Source organism: Penicillium hordei (genome assembly GCF_028827395.1).
Source record: "Penicillium hordei strain IBT 12815 chromosome Unknown utg000004l_segment0_segment0, whole genome shotgun sequence".
Taxonomy (NCBI): domain Eukaryota; kingdom Fungi; phylum Ascomycota; class Eurotiomycetes; order Eurotiales; family Aspergillaceae; genus Penicillium; species Penicillium hordei.
In genome coordinates this window covers 3,856,627-3,883,754 of record NW_026623145.1, presented here as the reverse complement: position 1 = coordinate 3,883,754, position 27,128 = coordinate 3,856,627, and the positions used below count along the sequence as shown (strand labels likewise).

Here is a 27,128-nt window from a genome sequence, read left to right as displayed (position 1 = left end):
TTTTGGAATGAATTATACAACGTCTCCATCCACCCGCATTTGAATGCAATGATTATAATATACGGGCTTTAATTGCACTTGTAGACATATCTACAATAGTCACACGTTGTAAAACTACATCCAGTAAGGACCGAAGTAAAAGTGCAGTGAGGATACTCAAAACAAAAAAACAAGGCTGTTCAAACAGGTGCTAAAAATTGAAGCCGAGAACCTCGACTTTCATATGGAAACATAGTCCTTGAGCGACTGAGACCCTCCTGGTACAAACTAAGCTTCTCCAACTGTTTGAGCGTAAGTCGACATATGATGGTAGGGTTCAATCCGATAAAATTACTGTGCATGTGTGGCCCTCCAGCCATTTCCCGTGGTTGGCACCTCCTGTAAACGAGTATCAGATCGGGGATGCGGGTTGGATCGGGCGACGAGAACTTCTTGTGAATGGTGAGTTCGTCCCAGTCTATCCCGGCAGGGATTGGCGCGATCAGTAGGACTCCTGAGCTGTGCTCCCCGAGAAGTATCTCGGTGATTGATAGATACACTCTTGATGAGTAACAAGCCATTTGAAAGTGGAAAGTGGTGGGATGAGTGTAAAAGAAGGAAGGATTCGAAAGTTGGATTGATACTTATTTATGCAATTAGTCGTGTGGAATATTATGTGATTGAAGGTGATATCCCCAAGAGTCTCTTAGTCTCAGCTCATTCTTTGATCAGATCACCGGCATTTGTCATGCCTTTCTTTGTGCTCTTTGACTTCCACAAGGTATATTAGAAGGTCATGAGTAGATTTGTATTATCTAAATGAGGTAAATATAGGCCGTAGGTCCCCGTATACTCGCGCGTTTGCTATATTTAACGATCTATCTTCCTTTCTACTTTCTTTCCTTCCTCTTCTCTTCACCAATTCGTCGCCCTTTTACTGATATCTCTACGCTTAAAAATTACCACTCATTTCCCACCACAATCTTTATTTCCCAATTAAACATGTCTTATCGCAGTCTCGCGAGCTCGAGAATTGCGAGCCCGCGCAGACGCCCTCTGTAGAGCTGCGGACCAAGCTGAAGCTGCGGCCCAGCAGCTGTAAGTCTAGTCTAGTCTACAATTTTGACCCTTACATACTGGTACACGGTCACGAGCTAATCATTACATTGTATAGCGAGCGGGAACTTGAGGATCCCACTCGGTAATCACAGACCAATGTGAATTTCACAGCGAATATTTTCTGTGATGTCTTCTCAACGGAAGTTTCAATTTCCTCCAAGAGGTCATCGGTACAGGATAGGAAATTAGAGTCTCCTCCTTCAAGAGTGTCGATGATACAGTCGTCGACTTGGGTCTGGATCTACATAGTCACAGACATCAGACAATGGTTTTTCTTTCTCGGTTTCTCGTAGAAATTCATTCTTCTCAGGCGGAACTTACGAGTGTTAATACGAGTTCGTAGTCTTATTTTATATGAACAGTTTAACAGTTACATCACGAATTCTCTTAGAGTGTTTCAAAAGCCTCGTTGCAGGCATAACAATATTAGAGAAAATTAGATATTAATTTATACCCGGTACCTAGAATCATAAACACATAATAAATCTCATGTTATGTATGTATGATATATGAATCGAAAAAAAAAAGAAAGGGCCTAGGGGGGAGTCGAACCCCCGGTCTCCGTGTTCCTGTAAACGTACATACAAGCACGGCGCGTTAACCACTGCGCCACTGGGCCAATATCTATTAATAGCCATTTTTTAAGATTGGACTTTATTTTTTTGTTTTTATTTTTTTTTCTGGCCATCGAATCAGGCCATCGAACTCAGCGATCTTGATTACGAGCCCACTACTACGAAGGACATCCCCAGCTCGGCTTCTGACGTACAACTCTACTGCAGGCTTCCTCTCTAAAAGATCCAGATCATCAAATATCCCTACTCGGGTAATCACTAGACTATCCCACTCGCCAGACGGGAACTTGTATGCGTAAAGAGGTGTTCCTCGGACCAAATACCATCAGTTCAGTTTAGTTCAGTTCTTCGCATCTCATCTTTCTTTCTTTTCTTTCTCTCTTCAAGTCAGCCACGCACCGCAATTTGAACAGAAATAATTCTCGATAATATTGCCACTCTCTGCTGGTTTTGTGATCTTTTCCGGATTCCCACTGGTCTTGATTTCAGCGCTTTTAAATATGAGGCTGTATGTATAGAGTGTTCCTGTGAGTTTGCGGCAGTCGGTGCAGTGGCAGAGGCCCTAAACAGAAGACAAGGTGAGTTCTAGTCAAGAGAAATAACAAGTGGCTGGGTTTATAAGGAGAGTCGAGGATTGAGACTGACCGTTGCAACCGGCTCTCCGGTAGATCTAATCCGAATCTTTTCGCAGAAGCAAACGCCGATGGCCATTTTAGATTCATTCCCCGCCTCGCGAACGCAGTCAATGCCGCTGCCTTTCTGGAAAACCAAGCTTGGATGGAATTCGGCAATGAACACATTTGATCTGGCATGTTTGTATACTGGGATATGGGGAGGGATACTTCGATGCCGACGTTCTCAGGTGGCGGTGTCGTGACAGTCTCGATTTTGCTTGGTCTTTATCTGTTTATTCTACTGGGGCTTGGGTATTATTCTACCCGATCCCCTAGATGGACGGAACAGTTAGATTCGTTTGCGATGATGAGGATTGGGGCTTCGGTTGCGGACGAGATCCCTTTACTTGCAGCTGCTGGGTCGAGCCATGTTGCCATTTGGATAAGATACCTGGCATAATGGGGGATTCCGTACCGGAGCATGAGGGAATTGGGAAGCTTACACTTGGAGGATCTGACCCGTTGACAGGCAAGCGGCTATATGCTTCTTACAAATGGAGTTTATAGGTATGGTGTCCTTTTTGAAAGACGTAGTGTATAAAAGGAATAATGGAATATGTATGTCAAACTATCTGTAAATGCAAAGACTACTCTATCAACCAAATAACTGTAGGGTATTGTTGAGCTCTAACACCACACCAAATCCCGAATCAAAACACAAAACCAAGTGAGAACAGATTCGCCACGCTGATGCAAGTAGAAGAGAAGATAAAAAAACCCGAGATATGAAAGGACGGCGCCAAAACATGTACAGCCAAATGTCCATGTCCAAGAGCCCAGGGCTCAGGATGATGCGAAGAAAAATAACTGCAGACCCATCCATAATAGATACAGCAGAGAAATAAAAACAGGGAGAAAAATACGGGAATCAAGAAGATAGGAATTTATATGCAAAGGATCACTTTTGTCGAAGTTCACGGCCTGCGAGACCCAAGACCTTTCAGCACGACCCGCCTGCTTGTGCCAATAGATCCTATATCGCCAATGCTGCGGACCTTGGGTAAGGAGTGTCCAACCACGCTGCCGTCGCCGATGTCAAATCGGTCATCGGCATCGTGATTAGGCGGCATGCTCAATGCAAACTGGGGTGGGTTGTGAGAGCTAGAGCGGCGGGTCTTTTGGAGGACATCTGCAACCCAGGCTTCACCCTCTGGGCTCATCGATTCGTACCGAGCACGTGGTTTGGGCCCAGCTAATCCCAGTGGGGTGGAGCGGGATTCATTGGCGGTCGAGGTAGTACCAGTGTTGTTGGGGGAGTGGGCGTCGCCGACTGAATGGCCCGAAGACACCGAAAGGCGTCTGCCGGTAGAGGAAGGGAGAGGAACGACGGTAGGTGGGGGTGAGGTGAAGGAGGAGAGGTGGCCTGTTGTCACTGCCCTGGTACCCATCACATCAGATGCGGTTGAGGCTCGGCGTTTCTTGTGAACGGTAAGGGATGAAGGTGGCCGGGCACTGAGCACGGATGGTGGTCGGGAGGGGGTAGCCCGACCGGAGGCAAGATGTGAGGTAGCTGGGGTCAACATAGTACCCGGAGAAGCGTAAGACGGCGATGAACGTGTTTTTATACCCTGCACCTCCACACGGGGAGTTTCAGACACCTTGCGGCGACCATGATGAATGACATATTCGCGAAGGTATTCACCGAGGTCAGCCCATCCACCGCCGACACGAACCATCACTCGCTGTCCCTCTTCTCCAACGGTGCGAACGAACAGCTTTGTCGGTGCGGACTGGCCCCCGTGATGGAGGTGATAGAGTTTGACACAGCTGTCCTCTGTCTTGTAGGCATGAGAGTGCCGTCTCCGGGAAGCGGCCATCAAGGTCAAAGAAGGTGCGGGAGTGTTGCTACGAGTTGGGCCAGTGGGGGATTCGGATCTGTGCCGCATTCGTCGGTCCAACGATGAGGATGACGAGGATGTGTCTGCTTCGTGGTTGGAGTCGACCAGGTGGATATGACCAGGCAACGAGTTGAGAATCGAGTTAATCTTTTCATCGAGCTGGTCTCGCGGTTGCTTGCTGTGTTTGTTTGGCGAGGAAGGGCGGAATCCGAAATCGGTGAGTTCAGACTCATGCTCTTCTACATAGGACAGCTCTTGTCTTTTCACACCTAGACTTTCAAGACTTGGATGGGCAGTCAGTCGCTGTCGCCAGCGGACAGACTTGGGCTGAAGAAGGTGCTCCATGGCTCTTCGGGCGGAATTCATTCCGAATGTCTTTTTGTTTCGCTCCGCTATTTTTTCCATCTCGTTTTGAGTGTTCAAATCAGTTGCAGACTTTTCTCGGGACAGTTGATGACGGCCGGTAGGGAGACGTGGAACTGGTGGAATGGATGTAGTCGATGTATCCTGGAATGTGGTTTTGCTTCGTGTCTAGGATAATCAATTAGCGAAGGGCATATAATCAAATGGACAATGGCTTCACATACCTTTGGGGGTTTGGGAAAGTCGGTAGATGTAACAGAGCGTGTCCTAGTCCTAGACGGTTTCACACTAGCCACACCTGGCGCCGACTCGCTTCCCAGACCCAACCCCAAGCGCTCGTTGATAAATCGCTCGAGGGGCAGGCTGACCGTGCGACTTGGTTGGAAACTGATGCGCGGGTCAGGCTTCTGGTTTTCCAAACGACGCAGACGATCCTCTCTCAAAGTATAGCCCTCATGTGAAGGAGGATGTATAGGTTCAGGGTGAGATGATGTCCCAAGAGGCGTTACATTAGAGGGATCAGTGCGCGGCTCAGGTATCTCGGGACTGGATATGAGAGAAGAATGGTCTGAAAGCAAGGAGCCCACCGATCCAGTAGATGTCCGACGACGATGCGTAATTTTGTGCGCTACTGTGCCATCTTTATCAAGATCAGGCTTCCCTGCGCGGAATTTGGAAAGTTTGATAGGGCTCTGTAACGGCTTGCGAACGGTCCGTTGACAAGGTTCTGCTTTCCCTTGATTCTGCAGGTGGTGCGACTTGATGGGCGTAGGGTTTGAGCCTGACTTGGGTGATGCGACAAGCATGGGTATTTGGGAAACCCTGCCAGACGACCTCGATTTCGGTACTCGGATTTCTGACCAGTTTGGTGTGAGGACTGGAGAAATAGTTGCTGCTACCGGAGTATCACTTGATTTCGGCACTGGGATTTCTGACCTGTTTGGTGTGAGGACTGGAGAAATAGTTGCTGCTACCGGAGTATCACACTGGTTCTGTCCACTCGGCCCATTCAGGGATCCAGGATCTTGGGAAACAGGAGAAGTGGTAGTTTTAGGCTCGGGGTTGAGCCCTGTTAATGTGGACTGTGGAGAAGGTTGTTTTTCCTCCTCATTGGTATTATTTTGTCTTTCATAGGCCACAGTATCACAAGGCAAGTCTTCGCGACCAGCGGGGGCATTCAGCTCTTCCGCGGCGGGTACACCGGCAGAAACGACAACCTCAGGAAGTTGGACTTCCATTTCAGATGCAGGGGAATCTTGAATGCAAGGATCTTCAGCCAGAGCACTACGCTCGGACAATGGGCTTGGTCTTGCCGAAGCCTGGCTGGGGGGTGACACAGTTCCATCAAACTGTTGGAAGCCGGGCGGAGGAATATTTTCTTTGTTTTCCAAGGTGCGATCGATTGCGCAAGGTGTATGTGCAAGAGCTGAAAAGGGCCGCCGACTGATTGCAGGAGTTGGTAGAAAGTCGGACTGTGTTGGAGTGTCTAGGTCCTCTGCCACGACCACGGATGTGAGATCTTCTTGCTTCTCTTCAATTGGAGACTTCGATGGAGGTATCGAGAGTTGTAGGTTTGGCGAAGCATTCCCTTCCACACAGTCTGCAGGAAGAGGTGTCTCTTCGAGAGGCGCCGTTGATTCTTCCACAGATTGTGGGCTAATTGGCCTTAGATCACCGGACGAGAGTTTAAGGTCACACTCAAGTTCAGGCTTATGTTCGATGGCCTGCTCCTGAGGGGAACTGAGATTATCCGAAGGTTCCGATACAGCTATATCGGATGTTTGGTCTTTCTCTGTTCTCTTCAATGACTCTGCGCGCTGGAGATCGGCTGCGCGCATCTCCGCCATTTGAGACTCAGCTTTGGACCGCAACCACGCGTTGTGAACCTTGTATTTATCAGCCTCCACGACCCATACAGCAAAGTCAGACTCAATGGCTTCTAAGTCATCAATCCATTGTTCGGGCAAAGAATCCGGACGACCCTCCAACGCGTCGAGAACCCGGTCCATCCGCCTCCCCACAGCCACAACTGCAGACTCCAGTTTAACATGATCGACAGCTAGGGATGCATCGGAGGATTCGCTCGGGTCGGAGGCAGAAGACTGTGGGGTTCGTAAGGCGTGGAGGGACGAGTCGAGGGCGGAGCGGGTCAAGCTCAGCTCTCTCAGCAAACCAGGAATTTGGCGTAAGACAAAGATGCGAACTTCCCAAGTGGCAAGTAGGGCATTCAGTCGCGATAGATATGGGAGAGCTCTGAGAATGGTCGCGGTAATGACAGCTGTGAAGTCACTCAGCTGTACATAGCTAAGCGGCGGAGGCACGGACACGCAGCTTGTGGCGGACGAGGGCCGAGACCGGGATGGAATGTGGGCATTCAAAACGTGTTCCTTTAATTCTTCCACGTTAAGATCGTCCATTCCATCGCGGATTTCATCGGCTCTCCTCTCGTATCTTTCGACCACGCTGGCTAACAAGCTCCCATAGTAGCTTGCCTGGGTGTTGCTAGGGGGAGCCAAAAGCCCCGAAGGGGTGAGATTGTCCCCAGAGTGCGACTCAGATGGAGGAATGAAACCCATCCCAACCTTCGCGTCGCGCTGATTTGGCCAATTCCATGATTGGACCTCTTTGTACCACAAGTTCAAGTTCTGAGCAGCTACCGCCGCGCGTATCCCTAGGGCGCGTTCTGACGGCGACACCTGGGAGATGCTTCTTGAGAGGATATCATGGGCGGCTTTTTCATTCGAAGGGACTGCGTCGGTCGATGTGAGGGCTTGGAGAGTTGATTCGGGAGAGAGATTGCTGAGGAGAGGGTCTAGTTGCTGGTAGATGGAGCCAGGTATTCTTTCAAGTGAGGTTGAGCGCGAGTCATTTCGGAAGTGGGAGGGGGAGAGGTGGATGAAAGGGTGATTCGGATTTATTCGACTGGCCGCCATTCCGAATAGATGCTCAGCCTAAGTCGGGGGGAATAAAGTCACAGGGAGCCTCGACTGGCTCGAGGATGGCATGTAAGTGACGGACGTCGGAACGAGGGCGGGAAAGAGGACTGTCGAGCCCGCATGCTGAGACGCGCGTCTTAAGAAAGTGCAGAACTTGGCAAGCAATACGCTCTTGAAGATAAAGAAAAATAAAGAAATGGAAAAATGATCGGAGGTTAACGAAGGAGGTCGAGGTACAAGGTGAGAAGAAGCGAGGGAGTGCGGAGAGAGTGGATGGTGGTAAGGTGGGCACAAATGAGCGACAAGGAGCGAAAGACCGGCTTTCTGATCACAATTGATATCAAAACAATAGTTTCGGAAGATTTTCTGAAGTTGAATTTATTTTGAAGTGGAGATCTGATCAGGGGAAAGGCCCTAATGTCTTTTTAGTGGAGTTGCCGATATGAACCATCGCCGGGTGATCCGCCGGGGAAATACTACAATACTACACAGTACATTTCTTCAGTTTTTATACGGTATACACATCTAAATTGGATATCCAAGATTGCAGAATTTCAGAGGGCTGGAAAAAAAAGAAGAAAAAAAAAAGAGTAATTCTGCGGGTTCAATCGACGAAAAATAGAGAAAAAATTCCTGGAAGGGGATACAAGGCTATTTGGAAATAGCTTCAACTATAGACGCAAGGAGTAATATTTAAATATTTGTCCAATTATTTCCTATATACTCAGTATACACTCCGTAGCAGATATTGATATCATAAAGCTAAAACAAATTACCTATTCGATCAATTTCTACAATCATTATGTGGTCATGATGGCGTTGAACTGATGGCGCACATCCAAACCCTGGAATAGGACCCGGGAATATCCCCGAGACTCTTCAGAATTGCAGAGCTGCAGAGCTGCAAAAGTATCTTCTGCCAAGTTAGTCGATCATCATGCAAGGGTTTCGCTATCGCCCAGAACTTCTGGAAGGTCTTCCCGAAGCGCTCACTACAGAGCTCAAGAAATATGAAGATTGGTTCTTGCTTGAGCCACCCAAATTGAAGGCGATCACAGATCACTTTGCCCGGGAGCTTGAAAAAGGTCTTACCGTTGAGGGTGGATCGATTGTCAGTACCAATTGACCCAGGGCGATTTGCAAAGTAGATGCTAACGGGAATGGTGGCGTGGATTGAAGCCTATGAACGTCACATGGATCATGAGATATCCAACAGGCCAGGAGAAAGGACGCATTCTCACAGTTGACCTGGGAGGAACCAATATCCGTGTATGTGATGTCTGTCTTTCCGCAGGCAAGAGAGACTTCGAGCAACGTCAGAGGAAGTACAAGCTCCCGGGGGAAGTCAAGAGAACCACAAAAGAAGCCCTGTGGGGTTTTATTGCGGACCGAATCGAGTCGTTCCTTACTGAAAGTCAGGGTGATATCAGTGCTTCAAACCCACTACCAATGGCGTTCACATTCTCATTCCCAGTGGAGCACAAGTCCATCCGCAGTGGGGTTCTGCAGCGCTGGACCAAAAACTTCAATGTTTCCGGGGTGGTAGGACATGATGTAGTACCTCAGCTGGAAGAGCAGCTTGCAAAAAGGGTAATCTCATGTTGAATACCAAGAGAGTCGGAGCTGACCAAACTAGAACATCCCAGTGAAACTGGTCGCCCTCGTCAACGACACAGCGGGGACCCTTGTCGCGTCGCGTTACCAGGATCCACAGGTAAAAATTGGTAGCATTTTCAGCACTGGCTGTAATGCAGCGTATATGGAAGAATGCCGGTTGATCCCCAAGCTACGTGATTTAGGATTGCCTGAAGATGCAACTGTAATCATCAACACCGAGTACGGCTCATTTGATAACGAGCGTAAGGTGCTGCCCCTGACTCCATTTGACCGCCAGATCGACGAAGAATCTGCCCACCCAGGCAGGCAGATTTATGAGAAAATGGTGGCTGGTTTATACATAGGAGAGATGCTGCGCCTGGTGATGCTGAAAATGCACGAGGAGGGCGTACTGTTCAAGGGCCAAGACGTCTCGCGTCTTCGGACCGCGAACTCATTGGAGACATCGTTTCTGTCTACTGTCGAGTTGGACATGTCAGAAAGTCTGACCGACATGAAAGAGGAGTTCAAAGAGAGCCTCAATCTGGAACTCTCGCTAGACGAACTGAAGGCGTGCCGTCATCTTATCGGCCTGATCGCGATGCGTGCAGCGCGTCTCTACGCGTGTGGGATTGCGGCCATCTGCATCAAGAAAGGAATCCGTCAGTGCCACGTCGGGGTTGATGGCTCGGTGTTCAGTAAATATAGTATGCTGAAGGGACGGGCAACCCAGGGTCTCCGTGATATTTTTGATTGGGATCCAGGCAGATTGGACTTGATTGCTATGAACTCAGCCGAGGATGGGTCTGGAGTAGGAGCAGCTTTGGTTGCGAGTTTGACTCTTGACCCGAGTGAGCTAGAAGATTGTAACATGGAGGATATGTAAAATTGAATGTCATCGAGCTGTTCCAAAGTTGTGAGAAGAGCGGATGTTGTAGATGTAGATCGTCATCTCTGCCATGAACGATAGCGATAAGCACTTTAATTGTGGTCCATCCTCCTCCCTCCATCCTCAACTCACACAATGCGCTTCCGAACACAGTTAAGAGACAGCAGGACCTTCTCCAGTAAGACTAATCGATAAAAACAAAGGGATTTATGCTAACTAAATCAGAGCTCACCGCGTCACTGTCGTCGCTGGGCAAGGTATGTTGGATGCGCCTGGAGTACGAAGTCATCCGCTTTACCATCATACCCGACCAAGGCACACAAGTGTGGGCATCAATACCAGTCGTATGCATAATAATATAAAACCTTTCGATCATATGATCTATAAATTAACCGTTTCCCAGGGAACTATTTTCGATGACACAACCTACGAGCTAGAGTCCAATTCCGACGCCATCAACATCGAAGTCAACATTAGCGTGCTAAACCGAGCCCTGCGCTCCGCTTGGGGCTCAACACATTCACAACTCCGCCTAACCAAAAAAGACAAAACCCCTCTCTTAGCACTAACAGTCCTCGCATCAGAATGGACAGAGGGAAACATGGCTTTGGCCACCAATAATGACGCAGACGGCTTTGGCGACGACGCAAACCCAGAAGCTCCAGCCGACACGACAGGCGATCGAGGACCACGCGAGCGCCAGACATGGATCACGCAAGAAATCCCGATCAAGATCCTCCATGAGTCAGCAGTCGAAGGCCTGCACGAGCCGCACTGCCCAGACCCCGAAGTGCACATTATCCTACCCAATCTAGCACAGTTAAAGAGCATATCCGATCGCTTCACGAAACTCGCTTCAACAGATAGCAAAAGCCGACAGCTGGGTGTGATGGCGCCCGAAGCGCCGGGGATGCATTCCGTGTCTTTCAGTGGGTCGGGCGCTAGCACAGCTGCCACAGCACTGTCCACCAACTCGTCTCCCAAGCTGGAATTATCTGCCAATATGCATGGCTCGCTACGGCTTGCTATTGCTACGGATGAGCTGCGTATCGCGAGTGTCTGGTCTGATCTCGTGAACCCGCCATTGGACCCTGCGCAGATGACCCAGGAGCAGATGAGCCAGCTTCCAAGCGAGCTTAATCGGAAGCGGGAGGCAAGTGAGGGATTCGAATCTGGTTGGGCGAAGGTGCGGATCGATGGAAAGGATTGGAGTCGGGTGCTCAGTATTGGGAGACTCAGTCCCAAGGTTGTTGCATGTAAGTTGACCGATTATCCTTGGAATTGCCGCTCGATAGTGCAAGTGCTCACTCGATTCCTCATTCGCTATGGTTAGGCTTCATCAATGAAATGGCATTGGTTCTTTACGTTTATCTGCCAGGTAATCGGGATGGAGAGGAATCCTGTTTAACGGTGAGTTGACATTGGCCCAAGAATGCATTCATGCAACAACCAAGCCTTCTAACAGTCATGTTTCAGTATTATATCAATTCATTCACCACATGATGCTGTGGTGAAATTTGAGCTACGATGTCCATCTTCCAAAAGTTCAGGTGTTCAAAGGTCGGAATGAATTATTAGATATCGTTATTAAGACAGGTGCATGTCAGAAGCCATGCAAGAAGACTCCAGTTCCAGAAAGTTCCAGCAAGCAACAAAATGCAAGGCCAGAATAGAACAGCAAGGGGAGGAGGTTGATATACATAATGCCAGGAGTACAAGCCCTTGACTCCATGGATGAGGTCGCCCCAAAGAACAACAAAGATCAAGCTATGTGCAAAAAGCAAGGCATCGGATGATGTTCAGTGAGCGACAATGCAGAGAGATGGCGTGTCTGCCGGGGCAAGAAACAAGACACATGCAGGATGCTGGGGCAATGATAAATCTAGTAACAGGGGGGTGTATTATCGAAGGGTAGGGGGCAGGGGGTAGGGGATGCGCTTCATCAAAGAAATCATATGATAACAAATAAAAGGCATAACAATGAAACAAATATAATGAAACAAAAGAAAAGGACATTATAGCACTCAGCTAGTCGGGAGACTAGTGAGCACTATAGTTATTATCGGCCATTCAGGTAAAGTCTGATGATTATTGAGCCATCACGTCAACGTAACGGCCCTTCTTCTTGCCGCGAACCGTGTTGCCCTTTCGCGCCTGGGGCGCGCCGATCAAATCATCGATTGAGCTAGCATGAGTCAAGGACGAAGAAGGCCGCGGCGGCGGGCCGCTGGAACTACCGGGCGGTGTTGGCATAGCCGCTCCCGTAGAAACGGAGCGAGGCGCGAGGCCAGATAAGCCTGGGCTGGAGGACAAGAAAGGCGAGGGGGCGGTTGAGGAAGATTGAGGCCGGCTGCCAGAGGCCGACATTGGGGGCATCGGAGGCATGGGAGGTGCACCGTTTGGTGGCATACTGCCCGAGCTTGCAGTCCGACTGGGAGGAGCGGATCCTCGAGGAGGGGGTGGGGTGGCATGAACCGGTGCGCTACTACCGGGATCTTTCTTGTTGACCCATTTCTTTAGATCCTTGTCGTAGTAAAAGGAGCTCTCTTCGCCAAGTTTGGCTCTGATGGGACCGCCACCGGTGTTGTTTTCCTCTTTCTTGGCTCCGCCGAACCAACCACCAAACCAGCCCTTCTTGCCAGATTTTTGGGCATCCTTCTTGGCTATAGGAGAAATCGGATTAGCAAGTGAGTTAAGCGATAGGCGTCCTTGATACATACCATCTTCCTCGGCGGCTTTCGCGAACGCTTCATTTGCTTTTCGGTCGTTCTCCGCTTTTTGGATAGCCGCTGCCCGGGCAGCAAGGTCATCATCGTCGTCATCCATGATCGACTGCTTCTTTGGCTGCTCTGCGGTAGGTGGCAGATCCTCTTCCTGGGCAACATGGCTCATATCTGCATCAGCTGCAACCGGCTCGTAAGAAACTGGTTCGTAGGAAACCGGTTCGTAAGACGAGCTGGCAACGGGAGGTGCGTAGGGTGGCTCTGAGTCTGGTATATCAGCTGGCATACCGGGAGGGCATTGGTAATAGGGGGATTCGCTGGATGTGGCAGCCTGTCCTGGAGTCTGGTAAAAGAGGCCATTCACTATGGGTTGTGCAGCTGGAGGGGCTTCAGTGGGTGGTGACATAGCTTCTTCTACCGGAGCAAGAGGAACGTAAGAGGACTGGGGCGGTGTTGGTTGATATCCACCCACGTTTGGCGACCCATACACTGGAGCTCCATAGGACATCTGTTGATCAATCGAGGGCGAGAGTTCTTGTGAGCTTCGACGTTGTCCAACAGGCGGGAAGTAGGAAGCGGATCTCTGAGAATCCATCGAAGATCGGCCCTTGAACTGCTCGGGCGAGGCATTGGGCGCATATTGGCTGGATGGGTGATACTTGGATGTGCCGCTGGTGGGAATAGGCTGCGCTCCTACCCCTGCTCCAGGGTAAGAACCGTAGATGTCGGATACAGAAGGGGAGCGGCTAATTGTTGGGGTGCCAGCCACGTTTGCAAAAGGCCCAAATTCCGCATGCTCGCCACCCTTGCCGGATCCAGTCGATGCAGCATCACTATCATCACCCACCACGAAGCTATTGAAACGAGCCCACATAGACCCCGAGACCTTCTCCATGCTTGGCCGCGAGATCCAAGAACCACTATCGCTGGTTGTCTGGCGCAGACGTGCAGACAGCTCTTCAACTTCCGCAAAGAGGTGCTGGTGATAGTACGGCGAGGGGCGAGTGGTTGCTTTCAATGCCGCCGCCACTGCATCGCAATAGCCCTGTGCCTCTAAATTGCGACCCTGGTCTACGAGGCACCTGGCATTCAGGACCTTGAAAGCCAAGAAATGTGGCAGATGGGCTGTTGGACAGTTGCCGAGAACAGACGTAGCATATTCATAAGCCTCAGTCAGCAAGATAGCATCCTGGTCCATCAAGGAAGAAGGGTAACGCTGATGGTCAGCACCAAGAAGAGTGACGTTGGCCGTTGCGTCGTCGGGGCCACCGAAAACCGCAGCACGGGAGAAAATGTAACAAACATGAGCCGCCTCTGTCCGTCCATAAGAAGTAAGCAGGTGACCGAGGGAGAACAGGGCCTGGTGATCTTCAGAACTTCGGTTACTCAAAACCAGTCCCAGGGTGTCCCTCCACTTGTCTAAACCCTCGAGAGCATTCTTAGTAGAGCCCTGGCCATCGGCCTTGCTAATAAGTTGCAGACCTGCTCGGGCAGACGGAGGAACAAGCTCGTCGATACTCTCTTCAATATTGCCAGCGAAGATCTCGTAGAGGGCGGCAAGTGACTCGGTGTTTGCGGATTTAGACCTGACCTCGCGGCGAACAAACTCCTGCGCAACCTGTTTCGAAATTGACCTGTCCATGGTGGATGAGATGATCATCGCATGTCCCCAAAGGCGTCGATCGACAGCGCTCCAAATGGCTTTCTCCCGATCGCCACAAATCAAATGCAGGCGAAGCTCCTCCAACCACTGTGCATCAACGGCATCAGGCTGCGAAGGCATTTCTGAAGGGGCAAACCCTCCAGAGGCGGCTAAACTGCTGGTGTATGATCCGTCTGCGTCGGGGTTGGGTAGATTGGGGAAGATGATCTGGCGGAGAGATTTTTGAATTTCAGGCGAACTCTCCAGATTACCGTCATTCTCCACAAGAAGCTTGACAACCTTCCAGAGGAGAGTTTTTTCCTCCTGGCGTTTGTGCGTATCGGACTGAACCTGTTGGTAGCTTGGAAGATCTGAATGTTCGAAGGCCGCAATTTTGCTAGAAAGCCAAGCAATCAATTCCTTCTTCTTTGACTTTGCCTTGAGGGGTCCAGGGTGCTGGACAATGCTATCAGCGGAGGGCAGCCATTCGCTCAGCTGGGAGATTTTTGGTTCACCGAGAGTGGGTTGAATCATTGGCGCCACTTGGCCAGCGGAGTAGCGAGGAATGTGCCTAGGGAAACAAGATACGACGGATCCACCGAACCCGAATTTGAAGATCGGGGCACCCTTCCATCGCTGCAGGGGGTCATGTTCTTGTCCATCATTCGGACCGATAAATTCAAGATGCTGCGTTGGAGCGCGGGTTTGAGAAGCAGCCTGCAGAGGGGCATACGGATTCACGGTTTTAGTCGGCGAGCCTGAAGCTTGCACCGAAGCCGGACGTTGGAGGGTATCAACATTCTGTCCGTAGGAACGGGGACTCGTCAAGTCCCGGGCAGGTGACTGGGTCTGAGACCTGCGAAGTGGACCCATCTGGATATCGCTAGGTGGTGGAGACATGTACACATTCGTCGCGGGAGCAGGAGGAGCGTGTTCCGGAGCCGGCGCGAGGCGCTGGGCGAATTCATTGAGATATTCCTGAGGGGCATAGCGACTCTGAGGCGGAGATGGGTGTACAGGTGAGCCTGCACTTTCTCTCCGGGGTAGGCTGGCAGAACCATTGAGATATTGCTGGGCACTAGGTGGGATTTGTCCAAAACCAGCTCCTTGCCCGCGCGGCGGAGATAGATTGATCGCAGGCTCGAGAGATGGTGGCTTGTGAGATTGATCAGGCTGGTATGAAACCTTCTCGTGGTGTGCAAGCGGACTTGACGTCCGTGGTTGGAATGGCAAATTTTGGCCAGGAACATTAAGTGGCTGTGAGGCATAACGATTGCGAGCGGAAGAGGTAGTCGGGGGCGCAGGGGAATATCTCGGCAATGAAGGTGATCTTGAGGGTGCTTGCAAGCCAGGAGGTTGGGGAGAATACCTTGCAACGGCAGGAGGTCCGGCTGGGGCACTCGATGCTAGGCTGGCATACGGGTCCAACTGTTCAGGCGGCTGAAGTGTGGGTTGGATTGGGAGCGCGATAGGCTGCGGGGCTGGTGGTGCGGCAGGGGCATATTGAACCTGGGGAGGAGGAAGAGACGGCCCGGTCATCGTTGGCGCCGCCTGCGGATTAGGGGTGTACCGACCAGAGCTGGCCGGCCTAGACCTAGGTGTCGCCAGAGGAAGTTCCTCGTAGAAATTCTTCGGTGCAGGGGGAGCGGACACAGCTGACGGGAGAGCTGCCGGAGTGGGGAAGCCAGATGCAGCCGAAATCGGTACGCCAGAAACACCTGGGGGAGGAGGTGGGGGCATACTAGTCACTGCTGGAGGAACAGGCTTGTGGGTCACAACCGGCTTTCGAGGTCGTGAGATATCATCTGGAAGGTCGTAAGGAGATTTGTAACCCTGTTTTGACCGCTCAGCAAAGCTCTCTCCCCTGATTGCCACGGGGTTCTGCGGTGGTTGCGAGAAGTATGATGACATGGCTCCGGTGGCTGGCGGCGCAGTGCCTGGGAGAGGAACACCCTGCAATAGATCACCAGTGGACGGTTGGTGGGGGGTGTATACGTTAGGAACAGGTCTTGGCTGAGAAAAGGCCTGAGGGGTCTGGAACGGACTGTTCAAGCCAGCCGACAGATCATTGTTGGTAGGCTCTACAGGGGTTCGATGGATGTGATCATGTGCAGAGACAGACTGAGAGGCCTCAGTCTCCAGCAGTATATCGTCATCGTCTAATGCCGCCTCCCATCGAGCCGCCAGGTCATCGTCTGGTGAATCACCTAGCTCAGCTTCCCACCGCGCCGCTAGCTCTTCTTCGGAGGGATCGGCTGTTGATTGGGGCTCCAACGACGCAGCCTTCAGGGCATCATCAAACTGCGCTACAGCCGAAGCGTCACTGACCGGGGAGTCAAGAGCAAACCCAGCCGATTCCAAGACCTGCGGCGTGCTCTTCCGGGCTAGATGAGCGACGGGTTGCTCCTCAGCCTCTTCCTTTGAGATAGAGCCGAAGAAGTCCTCATCGTCCTTAGCCTCTGACTTTGGAGCCGAGCTGAAGAAGCCATCTGCATCATCTTCATCGTTGGCAAAAACGCTGTCGATAGATTTCTCTGCTTGCACTGTTTTTTCAGGCGAACTCGGTGTAGACTCGTCTAACAACGGGACACCCTCCTCGAACCTGGACTCCGCTTCTGGCGGCGCAAAGATAGGCTTTGTCTGGCTGTTGAGTTGGTTAAAGAAGTCACCCTCATTGGAGTCGACTTCACCACTCTGCTCGTTTGTCCAGAAAGGTTGATCGTGGGTAGTTGTATCCACGTCCGCTGCGGCCGGATCTGGATGAACCTCGTCGGTCGGTGCAGAGGCTTCCACCGTAGGAGCTTGAGAATCTGTATTATCGGATTCAACATTCATCGAACGAAACACAAGATCAAGTTGCTCATTTTCGGTAGGAGAAATGGCCTGTTTAGTGGAGTTGAAGACATCAGTACTCTCTTCCTCAAATGTCACAACCGTAAGTGCTGTGTCCTCTGGCGGTGGACATACAGCTTCTTCGGCAGACTTTGGCTCATCGCTATCCTGGGTTGGAGTTGAGGTGGAGGCAAACTCTGGGATAGTATGCGCATTTTTGCTAAGCGCGGTAGCCTCTTCGGTGGAAGGCAGCGTATTACTAAGGTCCTCAGAATCGGTATTCCCCTCGTCTGTTTGTGGAAACGGTTCTTCGGTGGGGGTAGACTGAGTGATATATTCATGTGTAAAAGGGTCCAACGAAGGTTCGGGTGCCGTGGTTTGCTCCTCCCTTGAAAGTGTAGTCTCTCTAACAAATGTAGACTCCGGCGTGGTGGTTTCTTGTTCGGGTGCGACAGTGGGAACGGCACTATCAAAGGTTTCGGTTTGAACCGAGGGTGGCGCGTCTATATTGATAGAAGAACTATTGCTAGCCTCCGCGCCAGATTGGACTGAAGGTGTTTCGGTCTCAACTGGCTGCGCGGGCTGAGGTTCTGGCGGGGTCGGGGTTAGAACGGCATCTGTATTCTGAGGAGATGGCGCGATAGTTGTACGAGCCACTTCAATGGTCTCATCGGGGATTTGAATGGTCTTATTGACGGAATCAGTGTCTAGGCACGCGTCCTGGTCCACCACTGGCGATGCATTGTTCACTAACACGTCCAAGCTCGTGTATTGAGGCTGACTCGCGTCTATCTCGTCGGACATATCCCACGCAGAGAAATCCTCACTCTGTGGAGATATGATATCGTCTAGGGACTTGTCCTTTGGCTCATCCGCCGCAGTCGGACCCGACAACCCACCCTGGACCGAGCTCATCCTAACAGGAGAGTTAATCTTCTCGGGCCGTGATGCCGGATTCCATGAGTCTGAATCAGTGTTGGTCGCTTGATTCGCCATATGTGCAAAGTGGTCTTCTCGATTGCCGACGTGACTGGAGATGGGGAGCGCAGTCCGGAGGGACCAACCTGACACGTCTCCGATGACACCTCAGGAGATCAACAACCGTAAAGAAAAATGGGGATCAAAGGAGGCCGTCAACTTAAGAATCCATTAAACAATGTAGATATAAAACAGAGAAAACTCAAAGAAATGAATCGATCATGAATGCATCAGCTGACGGCAAAAGAAACCAAGCAGTTTGTCCTAGAACAATGCGACAGCGAAGGACGATCTCCGCCTATGATTATCCGGTAGCCAACCTAAGACGCTGAGTCATCAGGATTGGTGTTCCATAGTTATGTCTACGGGTGTTCACCTAACTAGGCATTCAACACGGCTTACCTAAGCTCTATGGGCGGCTAAATATGCCATCCTGCAGATAACTGTCTCATTGGTTAATATTGACTGACAGTAATTTGATCACTTTACATCTGGAATATGAGGACCTAACTATGGGATTGACGCCGACCGGTTTTAAGGCCAGAAACAGCTGGCTTTCCACCCGTAACTTTGAACGTCCAGCCACCCCCTGACCGCCTACTACCCTCTAATACCATTATTCTACAACCTAGAAAAAGAGATTTATCGGTACTATCTAGTCTTACTGAAGCTTAGTTATAAATATACTATTTACTAAACTCTTAAAATTCTATAACTAAGACGTAAGAAAAGAGATTTTATAGCAGGGATATAGTGTCACGGATATTTGCGCTACTATGTAACGTATTTCACTACCGAGCTGGCCACCCTAAAACACCATAGTAAATGCGATATATTCTACACTTATATCTCAACAACCATATATTAATTTTATTTCCTTGTTTATTGATAGCTATTGATAAGGCTTATTAGTACTCTATATCAATTTCAAAGAAATTAGGATGCTATATTATCGTTGTTTCAAAAATTACTGATAATTACGTTGCCAAAAGCTAGAAATATATACATTTCAATCAATAAGTTATAGAAACTCTTGAAATTCTATAAAGACGCTATATATTACCTAAATAGTATCAACTTAGAAGTAAAAGTCCCTATAGACTACCGTTGTTAGGATATTCAAGTTGTAATTTATCGAATTTACTATGGTGTTTTGGGGTGGCCAGCTCGGTAGTGAAATACGTTAATTGATATTAACTCATGATCTCAGCTGCCAGTATGATACAAACGAAGCGGCTTTTATGTTTGTGACCTAGCTCTGATACCGTAATGCCTGGTTTTAGCCTGGTTTTTGACTGCTTGTTACACCGCTCTATACATGTAAATTATTCATCCAAAAAAAATGAAGCTTTTTACACTATGCAAATTCATTCTCTCGTTCTCTCCGGGTGGTTTGATGTAACAACGGTAGTAACACCATATTGTAAAAACAATGCACTAAAGAAGGTATGAAAATAAAATGCGGCAAAAATACAGTAGGCTCACCGCATTATTATAAACACACTACATGAATGGAAGGTCCCGAATAGGAAAAACACAAACCCGTAATTCGGAGTAAAAGATAGTCCGGCCGTTTTATGTTTAACCTTAAAACTTATGTATTATGTCAGCTATTTATCACCCTGAGGCGCCATGAGTTATGCGCTCATGTGATTGCGTGGCCCAACAGGCAGTCATCGACCGTCCTTGAATGAGTTTCAAAACAATTCTCCATTTTATATATTTCACAATTTTTGATGAGCGTGGCTTTGACTGCATTTTACACAAAGAAGCTTTTCGTTTTCTTTATCGACCCTAGCAGAATCCCTCCACTCTTTCATCATTATGCTACACATGCATTTTGACCAATACCACCGCACATGACAACATATACTTGAGATGAACCATCCTTTGATGCAAGGCCAAAAAGCACCACCTTCCAAAAAGCCAGCAATCTATTTGACTTGAACCACACCAGCTTTGCCATAATGCCCTCCTCATCCGACTACTTACACCCCCAAGACCACCCCGATGCGCCAGACGGCTTCTCGGACTCGGACGACGACTTGGATCTAGAAGAGCTAGATCCCAACACGACATCGCCTCAGCAGCCTCGTGAGTCTCGGGACTATACTGGCCGCAAACGAAGCTATGGGCCGGGTATCGCTCTGCGCAATTTGCGTGTCGGGGCGGCAAGTCGGTGGAGACGCAGTGCATCTGGACGTGCAGACTTGGAGGATGATACAGATGCGCTTTTAGAGAACGGGGAGGAACAAGGCTTACGGGACTCACATGCAAGCTCTCGGAACTTGGAAGATGATGATGCGCCTCTCCTGGATCGCAGGGCCTCGACTCGCGATTTCCACGATGAGCCTCCGAAGAAAGGCAGCCGCCTGCGCTTCCCAGGATTCAAGACTCCCGCCTTCCTACAGGGTGTATCAATCCGATTTGGATCAAATAACAACGACTCTGTGAACCAACCTCCCCGTGAGGTACTTGTCGGGCAGTACCAGGCTGCTAAGTATCCGGCCAATGTGGTCTCGAATGCAAAATACACACCCTGGAGCTTCTTGCCGAGAACCCTTTATAACGAATTCTCTTTCTTTTTCAACATCTACTTCCTCTTTGTGGCTTTATCACAGGTCATCCCGGTGCTACGGATTGGTTATATGTCGTCCTACATTGCCCCTTTAGCCTTTGTGGTTTCAATATCATTGGGCAAAGAGGCCCTTGATGATATCGGTCGTCGGCGACGAGATGCCGAAGCCAATGCGGAAGAATACTGCACTGTAGCTCTAGGAAGGTCCAACGCGACGGAGATCACAAAAAAGTCGCGAGACTTGAAGGTTGGCGATGTGCTCAAAGTTCGCAAGAATCAACGCCTTCCTGCCGATGTGGTGATTCTGAAGAGCATCTCAAACGACTCTGGCACTCCTCGTCATTCATTAACAGAAGAACCTGTCCCTGGGGCGTCTTCTGACTTGCTCGAACCAGGTCAAGGATCGTTCGAACCCACAACCAAAAGCACATCAAAGAGTGATGAAGATGATGCAAAATCACCTGCAGGTGATACTTTCATCCGGACCGATCAATTGGATGGCGAAACTGACTGGAAGCTTCGTCTGCCCTCCATCCTATCTCAATCGCTCCCTCTGAGCGATTTAAATCGACTACAAATCACAGCTAGCGCTCCTGATAAGAGAGTCAACGAATTTGTAGGGACTATCGGGCTGGGACCGCCCACTGGATTCTACGATGCTCATGTTGACAAGTCATCTGGGCCTCCAAACAACGAAGGAACGCCTGGGTCGGTGGAAAATCAATCAGCCCCCTTGACAATCGACAACACCGCCTGGGCCAACACTGTTCTTGCGTCTAATACCATTACCTACGCCGTCATCATCTATACAGGATCTCAAACCCGAGCTTCACTTTCGACTTCCGCTTCCCGGTCAAAGATCGGCCTGTTAGAACTCGAAATCAACAACCTCACCAAAATTCTCTGCGCCCTCACATTTACTCTCTCGTTCATCCTTGTCGGGTTGCAAAGATTCGAACCAACAAACGACAAGAAATGGTATGTTGCGATCATGATCTATCTCATTCTCTTCTCCACGATCATTCCCATGAGTCTTCGAGTCAATCTAGACATGGCCAAGTCGGTATACGGGCGGTTCATCGAACGGGACAAAGACATTCCAGGAACGGTGGTCCGCACCAGTACAATTCCAGAAGATCTAGGAAGGATCGAATATCTGCTTTCGGATAAGACGGGCACGTTGACCCAAAATGAGATGGAGCTCAAAAAGATACACGTTGGCACTGTATCATACGCCAATGAGGCAATGGACGAAGTCGCTTCATTTATTCGTCAAGCTTTTGCTTTTTCAGGCAATACCTTAACTACTCCTTCGACTGTCTTTGGAACCCAGGCTGGTCACGCCACAGCGCCGCGGACAAGAAGAGAGATTGGTTCTCGCGTCCGGGATATTATCTTAGCGCTTGCTCTCTGCCATAACGTCACACCTACCACGGAGGAAGAAGACGGCCAGAAGGTGACAAGCTATCAAGCGTCGTCTCCCGATGAAATTGCTATTATTCGATATACCGAAGAAGTCGGATTAAAGCTAGCATATCGAGACAGACAAAGTATCGTCTTGGAATCCACCGATTCCAAGCAGGTTGTGGTTCGGGCTCGAATTCTCGACATCTTCCCATTCACATCTGACTCCAAGCGAATGGGGATTATCGTTCAATTTGAGCATGATGAAAACATGCTTGAATCCGGCAAGGACGATAGTGAGATTTGGTTCTATCAGAAGGGTGCAGACACTGTCATGACAACTATTGTTGCTGCGAATGACTGGCTTGACGAGGAGACTACGAACATGGCTCGGGAAGGGCTGCGAACTCTCGTTGTTGGGCGTAAACGAATCTCCGGACAGCAATACCAGGACTTCTCTACTAAGTACAAACAAGCATCACTGTCTTTCCAAGGGCGAGATGCGGGCATGGCGAAGGTTGTGAGCGAATATCTTGAACAAGATTTAGAGTTATCCGGTGTGACCGGTGTGGAAGATCGGCTGCAGCGCGATGTCAAATCCTCTCTCGAGCTGTTACGCAATGCTGGTGTTAAAATTTGGATGCTGACGGGTGACAAGGTGGAGACAGCGCGTTGTGTCGCTATTTCTGCCAAATTGGTCTCCCGGGGCCAGTACATTCACACAGTCACCAAAGTCACGGATAAGTCGACTGCCCAAGAAGCTCTTGACTTCTTGCGCAACAAGACTGACTGCTGCCTGCTGATTGATGGTGAGTCCTTGAGCCTCATGCTCGGCCAATTCAAAGCAGCTTTCATCTCTGTCGCCGTGCTACTGCCCGCCGTGATCGCATGTCGATGCTCCCCAACCCAGAAAGCTGAGATTGCGGACCTGATTCGCCAACACACGAAGAAACGCGTCTGTTGTATCGGAGATGGCGGCAACGATGTCTCGATGATTCAAGCAGCCGATGTCGGAATTGGTATCGTAGGCAAGGAAGGCCGCCAAGCATCTTTGGCCGCTGATTTCAGTATCACGCAGTTCCACCATATCACCAAACTTCTAGTCTGGCACGGCCGCAACTCGTACAAGCGGTCTGCTAAACTAGCACAGTTCATCATGCATCGTGGGTTGATCATCAGTGTCTGCCAGACTATGTACAGCATCGCCAGCCACTTCGATCCCAAGGGCTTGTTCATCAACTGGCTCATGGTTGGCTATGCGACTGTTTACACCAACGCACCGGTCTTCTCTCTCGCCTTTGACCGGGATGTGGATGAGCATCTCGCTAATCTCTACCCAGAGCTTTACAAAGAGCTCAAGACAGGGAAGAGCCTAAGCTACCGCTCTTTTTTTGGCTGGGTTCTCATTTCTGTCTACCAGGGTGCGGTGATCCAGGGCCTCTCTCAGATATTGTTGGATACCATCACAGGGCCGCGCCTAATTAGTCTTTCCTTCACGGCCCTCGTACTCAACGAGCTTGGAATGGTCGCCACTGCAATCACAACCTGGCACCCGGTCATGATCTTCTGTTTGATTGGTACGCTGCTTGCATACGCAGGCAGTGTTCCCTTCCTGGGCGAGTACTTCGACCTCGGTTACGTGATCACCCTTGACTGGCTGTGGCGAGTTTTTGCTGTGCTAGCTGTGTCTTTGGTTCCGGTCTGGGCTGGCAAAATGATCAAACAGTCGTGGCACCCGCCAAGTTACCGAAAGGTCCGTGGATAGACTGGGTACTTGTCATGACTTTTGGTGTACGATAGTTATTATCTCGCTTAGATTCTTCATCTCCTTCTTTCGTTGCCCTAACTACCACCGATCTAGTATCATGTGGCTCTCTGTATGTTAGGTATGTTGTCTTGTTGAGCGCATCTAGCGTCGCGCTACTTCCCTACTATTGAATTAGTCAATTAATTCATTTCCAACCTTGAAGGCATACATACAAGAACATCGCATATGGATGTTATGGGTTGTTACATAGTAGTAGATGCCAGTCCTACATAGTAGGCGGATCCCCGGGGCCATCCAATGACGTTGCGCGTAATCGATAAGTAATCACGTGACCAACCTACTCAGGAAGGCGGTCAACACATATCGAATCTTTTTTTTTTCTTCGGGGTCAAACATCTGCTGCATAGACTCAAGGACCAACCATTTTTTTGGTTGCCAATTCCTCGCCCATCATGTCTGACGAAATTGTCTGGCAGGTTATCAACCAGCAATTCTGCTCCTACAAACTCAAGTGAGTATTGCTCTTCACTCGCTGGCTATGTAGTCCGCAGAACCTTTTATCTCTATTATGCATAGACAAAAGAAAAAGCAAGAACCTTCCACTAACCATTCCAACCTTCTGTTTAGGACAACGAAAGACCAAAACTTCTGTCGCAATGAATACAATGTCAGCGGTCTGTGCAATCGCCAGTCCTGCCCACTGGCTAACTCGCGGTATGCGACGGTGCGAAGCGATCCCGAAACAGGCGTCATGTACCTGTACATGAAGACCGTCGAACGAGCCCACATGCCCAGCAAATGGTGGGAGCGTGTGCGCCTATCTTCCAACTACGCCAAGGCTCTCGAGCAAGTGGATGAGCGCCTTATCTACTGGCCCAAGTTCTTGACCCACAAGTGCAAACAGCGTCTCACCCGCCTGACGCAGGTCAACATCCGTATGAAAAACATCGCCAAGGAGGATGAGCGTCTCGGAGAGAAGGTTGTTCCCAAGCTGGCGCCGAAGGTCCGCCGTCGTGAGGAGACTCGTGAGCGTAAGGCCGAGTCTGCTGCCAAGGTCGAGAGAGCCATTGAGCGTGAGCTTATTGAGCGTCTGCGCAGCGGCGCTTACGGTGACCGGCCACTCAATGTCGAGGAGGGTATCTGGAAGAAGGTTCTCCGTGGTCTTGAGCGGGCTGGTGACGGTGAGCGTGATGTGGACATGGATGACGGCGAGGAGCTCGAGGATGAGGAAGAAGAGGGTGTTGGTGAGGTCGAGTACGTCAGCGATCTCGATGAGGAGGAGGATCTCGAGGATATGGAGGACTGGTTGGGTGTCGACTCAGCCGACTCCAGCGATTACGACGATGATGAGAGTGATGATGATGATGATAGCGAGGATGACGACGAGGAGGCTAGCGAGGATGAGAAGAAGCCCAAGCCCAGTGCCAAGAGGAAGCATGCTGCTCCCCAGGCGAAGCCTCGCAAGAAGGGTCCTCGCATCGAGATCGAATACGAGACCGAGGGTGCTGGCAAGGACCAGCTCATGGCATGATTTTGTCGATGCTAGAGGATTTGGGAAAAGTTTACCTGAACTTGCATGGCGTTTGGGCTGTCAATTCATCTGTTTTATATTCTTATTCTGTGCTAGTGATCGGGCATCATACCCTGCTATATCGCATCCATTACAACTCACGATCCTGGATCTTCCAATTTCTGTTTCAATGTTTATCCCTAATTGTACCGCTCGATATCTCTTTTTATTCCTGAGATGCCTGAACATAATTTATTTGAGACACTTTTTGCTTTATTTAGGTGAAACACGTGGTCACGTGACTCAATGAATGCCGCTGTCATTGCTCTCCATTCTCCTTTGAACTTCACCTCACCCCAGGAGCCGGTTCTTCTGTTAATATCCCCCTTAATAATTTATTGCAATTATTGTCATCTCTCTTCAACTCTTTGACCCTGAATCTCTTGCATTGGGTCCCCGCGAGTAAATCTCCAACTCCGCGCCTATCCCGCCCCGCATCGAAGCTACTATTTTGCAGACCGCGCATGACCCAACCACACTACTCGGCTGCTACAAGATGAGCTCGTACTTCACATCCTTGACCACCTCTTCAGCCATTTCTGGCCTGGGCTCACGGCTCACCAACCTTCGCCGTGCCATTACCCTGGGCGATGAGGGAGACGACCCCGACAATGAAGACTGCTCCCACATCTCCAACGCCCTTCGCGCCTACTACGCCGAAAATGGCCGTCCATTCCCACCATGGCTCCCACAAGATCCCAAGGGTCCAGCTCCGGCCCCCTCCCGCCCGATTGCGACTTCACAACTACCCTCCGGTGGCTACAACCAAGGACCCGCCAACCCCAATTCCGGCCGGGGCGGCGGTTTAGGTGACCTATGGGGTGATTCTCCCTCGTCACAAGGATCGATCCCGCAGACAGCCAGTCTTCGTCGCGGACGTGGTGGCACGGCACCGCCGCTCGCCTCGGCCAACAGCGCGCCGCCAGGTCCGGCCATCACACTTTCTCAGTCCCATTCGCCTGCTGGATCGGGCTCCCCCAGTCCATCTGGAGCGCGGCCATTGCCTAGCCAGCGAGCTGGCTCGAGTCAGTCTGCCCAGGCTCGTCCAAATCTCGACCGTGTTGGATCGGGTGGTGGTTCGGCCCAGGACCGACTGCGAGCCAGATTACAGGGAGGAAGGTCCCCTAGTCCCAATGTTGATCCCAGTATCCGGAAGCCTGTTGGAATGTCTGGAAGACGGTGAAAGTGTGGAGGCTTACATTGCATGGTGGAGAGCAAGGCGTCGGGTGTTATTTCATGTCCAATTTTTACCAAGTACATATATCTTAAGGACAAATTCCATTCAATGATCGTCAAGTGATTCCTAGAGTACCAAATACGTTATAGCATGATATTGTAGTATGTTCGAGAGTTCATAGAGAATTGCTGATTTGACTTTTCCTGTCACGCCTCCGGGATATATTAGGCTAAATTTCTCAGACTCTTACGGGCCCGACTCAGTCTTACCACCGATGGGGTACATACAGATCACCCTATCGCCTAATGGGCCATCCCGTGTTTGAAAGGCTGGGATGTTGCCCAGCCTATACAGCAGGAGCACGGAACATAAGCATTTCGGAAGTTGATTTCCAGTCATTGGCCAAGTCAGAACATAAATGGGCTAGATTTGAAGCTTAGTCGACAAGATATCACAATATCTATATCTATCACTTCTGAAAGCCTTT

General features: G+C 50.1%; 8 protein-coding genes across 8 annotated transcripts; 5 read left to right on the top strand and 3 right to left on the bottom strand.

Annotated features, from left to right (window-relative positions):
- Positions 1 to 1,752: 1,752 nt before the first annotated feature.
- N7537_008627 (GFA family protein) lies at positions 1,753 to 2,384 on the bottom strand (the record flags this gene model as incomplete). The annotated part of the gene is made up of 3 exons (XM_056899681.1): positions 1,753 to 1,982; positions 2,073 to 2,235; positions 2,319 to 2,384. The coding sequence occupies 3 exons, from the start codon at positions 2,382 to 2,384 to the stop codon at positions 1,753 to 1,755; spliced, it is 459 nt and encodes a 152-aa protein (XP_056751757.1).
- Positions 2,385 to 3,261: 877 nt separating this feature from the next.
- N7537_008626 (GAS2 domain protein) lies at positions 3,262 to 7,481 on the bottom strand (the record flags this gene model as incomplete). Its single annotated transcript, XM_056899680.1, has 2 exons — positions 3,262 to 4,716; positions 4,773 to 7,481. 2 exons carry the CDS (start codon positions 7,479 to 7,481, stop codon positions 3,262 to 3,264), a joined length of 4,164 nt encoding a protein of 1,387 aa, XP_056751756.1.
- A 940-nt stretch (positions 7,482 to 8,421) lies between these two features.
- Positions 8,422 to 9,966, top strand: hxkB (putative hexokinase; the record flags this gene model as incomplete). Its single annotated transcript, XM_056899679.1, has 3 exons — positions 8,422 to 8,595; positions 8,664 to 9,074; positions 9,121 to 9,966. The coding sequence occupies 3 exons, from the start codon at positions 8,422 to 8,424 to the stop codon at positions 9,964 to 9,966; spliced, it is 1,431 nt and encodes a 476-aa protein (XP_056751755.1).
- Positions 9,967 to 10,104: 138 nt separating this feature from the next.
- On the top strand, positions 10,105 to 11,472 carry N7537_008624 (checkpoint protein HUS1 family protein; the record flags this gene model as incomplete). The annotated part of the gene is made up of 5 exons (XM_056899678.1): positions 10,105 to 10,147; positions 10,195 to 10,313; positions 10,373 to 11,225; positions 11,303 to 11,379; positions 11,446 to 11,472. The coding sequence occupies 5 exons, from the start codon at positions 10,105 to 10,107 to the stop codon at positions 11,470 to 11,472; spliced, it is 1,119 nt and encodes a 372-aa protein (XP_056751754.1).
- Positions 11,473 to 12,057: 585 nt separating this feature from the next.
- Positions 12,058 to 18,162, bottom strand: sec16 (COPII coat assembly protein SEC16; the record flags this gene model as incomplete). Its single annotated transcript, XM_056899677.1, has 2 exons — positions 12,058 to 12,632; positions 12,690 to 18,162. The coding sequence occupies 2 exons, from the start codon at positions 18,160 to 18,162 to the stop codon at positions 12,058 to 12,060; spliced, it is 6,048 nt and encodes a 2,015-aa protein (XP_056751753.1).
- A 1,949-nt stretch (positions 18,163 to 20,111) lies between these two features.
- N7537_008622 (aminophospholipid-translocating P4-type ATPase NEO1) lies at positions 20,112 to 23,891 on the top strand (the record flags this gene model as incomplete). The annotated part of the gene is made up of 1 exon (XM_056899676.1): positions 20,112 to 23,891. The coding sequence occupies one exon, from the start codon at positions 20,112 to 20,114 to the stop codon at positions 23,889 to 23,891; it is 3,780 nt and encodes a 1,259-aa protein (XP_056751752.1).
- A 455-nt stretch (positions 23,892 to 24,346) lies between these two features.
- Positions 24,347 to 25,425, top strand: N7537_008621 (ribosome biosynthesis protein MAK16; the record flags this gene model as incomplete). Its single annotated transcript, XM_056899675.1, has 2 exons — positions 24,347 to 24,405; positions 24,522 to 25,425. 2 exons carry the CDS (start codon positions 24,347 to 24,349, stop codon positions 25,423 to 25,425), a joined length of 963 nt encoding a protein of 320 aa, XP_056751751.1.
- Positions 25,426 to 25,960: 535 nt separating this feature from the next.
- On the top strand, positions 25,961 to 26,647 carry N7537_008620 (uncharacterized protein; the record flags this gene model as incomplete). Its single annotated transcript, XM_056899674.1, has 1 exon — positions 25,961 to 26,647. The coding sequence occupies one exon, from the start codon at positions 25,961 to 25,963 to the stop codon at positions 26,645 to 26,647; it is 687 nt and encodes a 228-aa protein (XP_056751750.1).
- Positions 26,648 to 27,128: the final 481 nt, after the last annotated feature.